The sequence below is a fragment of the Myzus persicae genome, unplaced genomic scaffold (assembly GCF_001856785.1).
Source record: "Myzus persicae strain clone G006 unplaced genomic scaffold, MPER_G0061.0, whole genome shotgun sequence".
Classification (NCBI taxonomy): domain Eukaryota; kingdom Metazoa; phylum Arthropoda; class Insecta; order Hemiptera; family Aphididae; genus Myzus; species Myzus persicae.
In genome coordinates, this window is record NW_019101496.1 from 1 (window position 1) to 3,972 (window position 3,972).

The 3,972-nt window shown below is 28.1% G+C and overlaps 2 protein-coding genes across 2 annotated transcripts in view; one reads left to right on the plus strand and one right to left on the minus strand.

The window, feature by feature from the left end:
* Positions 1-418: 418 nt before the first annotated feature.
* Positions 419-1,945, plus strand: LOC111029326. The gene is made up of 4 exons (XM_022308290.1): positions 419-1,304; positions 1,404-1,559; positions 1,630-1,835; positions 1,913-1,945. The coding sequence occupies exons 1-4, from the start codon at positions 419-421 to the stop codon at positions 1,943-1,945; spliced, it is 1,281 nt and encodes a 426-aa protein (XP_022163982.1).
* Positions 1,946-3,946: 2,001 nt separating this feature from the next.
* LOC111029327 (THAP domain-containing protein 1-like) overlaps positions 3,947-3,972 on the minus strand; it is a 644-nt gene continuing 618 nt past the window's right edge. The window contains exon 2 of the mRNA XM_022308291.1: positions 3,947-3,972. This exon is cut by the window's right edge and continues 209 nt beyond it. Coding sequence (XP_022163983.1) covers positions 3,947-3,972 — 26 coding nt within the window.

Sequence of the window (3,972 nt, forward strand, 5' to 3'; positions counted from 1 at the left end):
CACCAAGAAATGACAGTACTGTGGAAATCTGTTCATTAGACTTTGATGGCAGTATAGCTCATGGTATTTAAAATTTATATTTCATACTGATTACTGAGAATATTGAGTCAAAATTTGTTAACATTTTTTGTTTAATGTTTATTAATATTATTTTTATTTTTGTTAATTAGTTGAAGTTTTTGATGAAAAGGTGAAACCATCAGAAATTGGTAGAAACAGTCATGTAAATATTAATTGTTCAATTAACCTCAATGACAGTGATCTTCAAGGGATTTCCTACTTAAATTGTTTAACAACTCAGTCAAAAAGAGGTATATTTCATCATATTTGGCTTACGTGTTAGTATCTTAATTGTATGCATTAAACTTTTTTCCTAGGCTCCCGTGTTAAAAGCAAAGGATGCTTAAAAGAAATTAACATGACACGTATTAAAAATATCACTCCCCGAAAGAAATATTTACACAAAGTGATAGTTGATTTTAAAAAATCTTTATGTGTCATAAATAGAAGACATCTAGTAACTAAAAAAAAATTAGTTGAAGCTAGGAATTTTATAAAGAAGCATGGTTTATTAATATCTAAGATGAATGAAACTTCAATCAACTTCTTTAAAACTCAGCTAAAATCACAGTATATTTCACCAAGAGGAAGACGTTTTTCAATTGATGATAAGATTTTTGCTTTATCGTTATTTAAATCGAGTGCAAAAACTTATCGTCTACTATCCAAGACATTTGCTTTACCATCTCGTAAAACCCTTATGGACTTACTACGTCAACTGCAACTAGAACCCGGTGTAAATGATCAAATTATTAATCATTTAAAAGAAACCGTTGGTAATTTTAAAAACAAATTAGATACACACTGTGTCCTTCTATTTGATGAAGTTTCATTGGCGGCTGGCACCCAGTATTGTGAACTTGAAGATAAAATAATTGGATTCCAAGATTTGGGTAATGACAATCGAAAACTTAAATTTGCTGATAAAGCACTAGTGTTTATGGTTCGTGGAATAAAACGAAAATTTAAACAATCTATTTCCTTTTATTTTACTGAAAGTGGAATGAAAACTCCTGATTTAGTTGTTGCTCTTAAAGAGACTATAAGAGCAGTTCAGGCGACTGGGTTAAAAATAATCGCTACAGTTTGTGATCAAGCTCCGACCAATGTAGCTGCACTTAATATACTTCATAAAGAAACCATTGAAAACTACACTAGAAAAGGTATAGAAAAAAAAACTCTTGGGTTTGAGATTGATGGAATAGAAATTGTGCCATTGTATGATCCACCACACCTTTTAAAGGGTGTAAGAAATAATCTTGTGACAAAAGATTTATTATTCTATATGAATGGAGAAAAAAAAATTACTAAATGGAGTCATATTATACAATTTTATGAAATAGATAAATTAAGGCTTGACATAGGAGAACGAATGGCACCTAAACTGACCGATTCCCATATCTACCCAGATAGATTAAAAAAAATGAAAGTATCAGTGGCTGCTCAGGTGTTCAGTCAACGAGTAGGCTCCATTATGCTAATGTTATCTGAATGGGCCGGTGAGTATTTGTTATACATACTATTAAAATATTTAAAAATATTATAGTTAACAGTTATAAATGATTTCAGGTGAACAAGAGGACAAACTAAATATAGCAGCTGCAGATACTGCAAAACTTTGTTTGTTCATAGACAAGCTTTTTGACAGTGTTAACAGCAGTTCCACTTCAGTTTTGCCAGGCAAAGAATTGCGAGGTGCTGTTTTTTCTACATCTGCACATTGGAAGTTTTGGAATGAAGCTATACAAATTTTAGAAAGCATGAAATTTTCATCTGTTAGTGTACCCACTATTAAAAACTGGGTTACCACTATCAAAGGATTCCAATATGTGTGTAAAAAACTTTTGGATAGTGGTTTCAAATTTATAACATTGAGATCCTTTAATCAAGATCCCGTAGAAAATTTATTTTGTAAAATAAGAAGCCATGGCTGTCGTAATACTAATCCAACATGTTCTAATTTCCAGTCATCTTTTAAATCACTCGTCATAAATAGTTTAATGTCTTCCCAAAGTGTGGGAGCTAACTGCGAGAATGATAACTGTGAAAATTTGACAAATTTTAAAAAATTATTGTGTTCATCTTCTTCATTAAATTCTTCAAAATTACCATTTGTATCTTCTAGCATTCACACAATTGAAAATAATAATAATCAGAAAACAAATTCTAAACTGGCTTTAGCTTGTCAATCGTATGTCGCAGGAGCTGTTATTAATAAAATTAAAAAACTTACAAAAAATTGTAAATTTTGTTTGGAAATTCTGATTTCAAAAAATTATTCCAAACACAAAGACATAATAAAAACTAGACAGTATGAAAATTGTAATCTTCAATGTCCATCAGTAATTTCAGTTAACATTTATTCTATTTTTATAAATGAATTCAATTCTCATATCCATACTTTCATAACAAAACCAAATATAAAACTAAATTTTTTAAATTTTGTTGATTCTAAAATTAAATTTCCTTCTTTATGTCTTTCCCATAATACCAAAAAATTGTTCTTGAATCATGCATTTAAAATTTTAATTTTTTCTTATATTACAAATATTAATAGAATTCTGAAAGGGGATAAGATTCAAAACCTTTGTTCTGAACCAGATGACATATTTATTCTTGCTGCCAATTACTATAAACATTTTAAACTTAAGAAACAAAAAATATTAAAGAACTGTAATAAAAATTTTGTATAATAACATATGTACCTAAATAACTACATTTATTAATCAATTCACTTTTTATTTCTATTTAATTTACTCATATCAATATTTATTTAAACTTGATTTTCTAAATTCTACTAATTGACATTTGATATGCCATTACTAAATTAATAGGATATTATTCTAGTATAAAGATGTATTTACTCTTTGTAAGTTAAAATAAATATATTAATATAAAAATTTCAACTGGTTTTTATTTATTCACAAATCAAGCAATAATTTGTAATTTTACAAAATCGTGTAGGTATTTTTATTTTAAAATTTAAATAGATATTATATAATTATAATATAATTAATCGACACTAGATATCGATTCTTAAGTAAATCGATTGTTCATATCGATTGTGTATACGATTTATATGAAATACAAAAAGCGACAACCTGGAGCGCTAGTATCTCTCAAACATATCAACAAACCTATTCCCACGAGTGCGCTTTCTATCTACTTACTTTTCTATGAGTACAATGCTTATCATTTTCATCCAATGTTTGTAGAGAATCCAGTACTTCTTGCAAAAATCCAGGTTCGCAATTTAATGAAGATGTCCAGTTTCTTATGGATTTTGCATGAGGAAGCATTAATATTGACCTGTAAACATAATAAATATCTTACTTATCAGTATCAGTATTACTATAGTAAAAGCATTATTAAAAGAACTAATAAGAACTAAACTAACCGTGCATACTCATAAGCTTTAGGAGAATAGTAATTCAATGTAAGCGAAAATTCTTTTATAGTTTTACTATAACGTCTACCTTTTGGTTCGATATTTTGATTTTTATGAATGTTGGAAAATAGTTCTTGAGAGAGTACGCCAAATTTGTCTAACATAAGTTCTTCAGATTCCATGTTTAATACTTTTTTGTCTTTTAGTAACTTTAAAAGACCTGCTAAAGTATTAATTTTAATATCTTTACGTCTGATTTGTTGCTTTAATAATTTAATTGTATTAGCTTGCTTTATTATTTTATTTTTAAGTACTAATTTTGAAGGAGTTGTTTTTCGATAAGGTGATATTGTTATTTTACATTTAGAAGGAGTGGAGATTAATGAATATTCTTCTTCAGCACTTTTAAAACACAAATGTCTTTTTGGAGTAAGACATAATGGTTCATCTTGAACTGATGTAGAGAGTTCTGAAGTAGTTAATTGACTTGTAGATGGTTCACAAGTTTCTGATCGATATATTTT

Excerpts from the sequence above, each read along its gene's own strand:
- LOC111029326 (XM_022308290.1), top strand. The coding sequence starts at position 419 with ATGACACGTATTAAAAATATCACTCCCCGAAAGAAATATTTACACAAA. Across the intron at positions 1,305-1,403 it reads TCCACCACACCTTTTAAAGG|ATAAATTAAGGCTTGACATA; the intron begins GTGTAAGAAATA and ends TTTATGAAATAG. Across the intron at positions 1,836-1,912 it reads AAAGCATGAAATTTTCATCT|TGGTTTCAAATTTATAACAT; the intron begins GTTAGTGTACCC and ends ACTTTTGGATAG.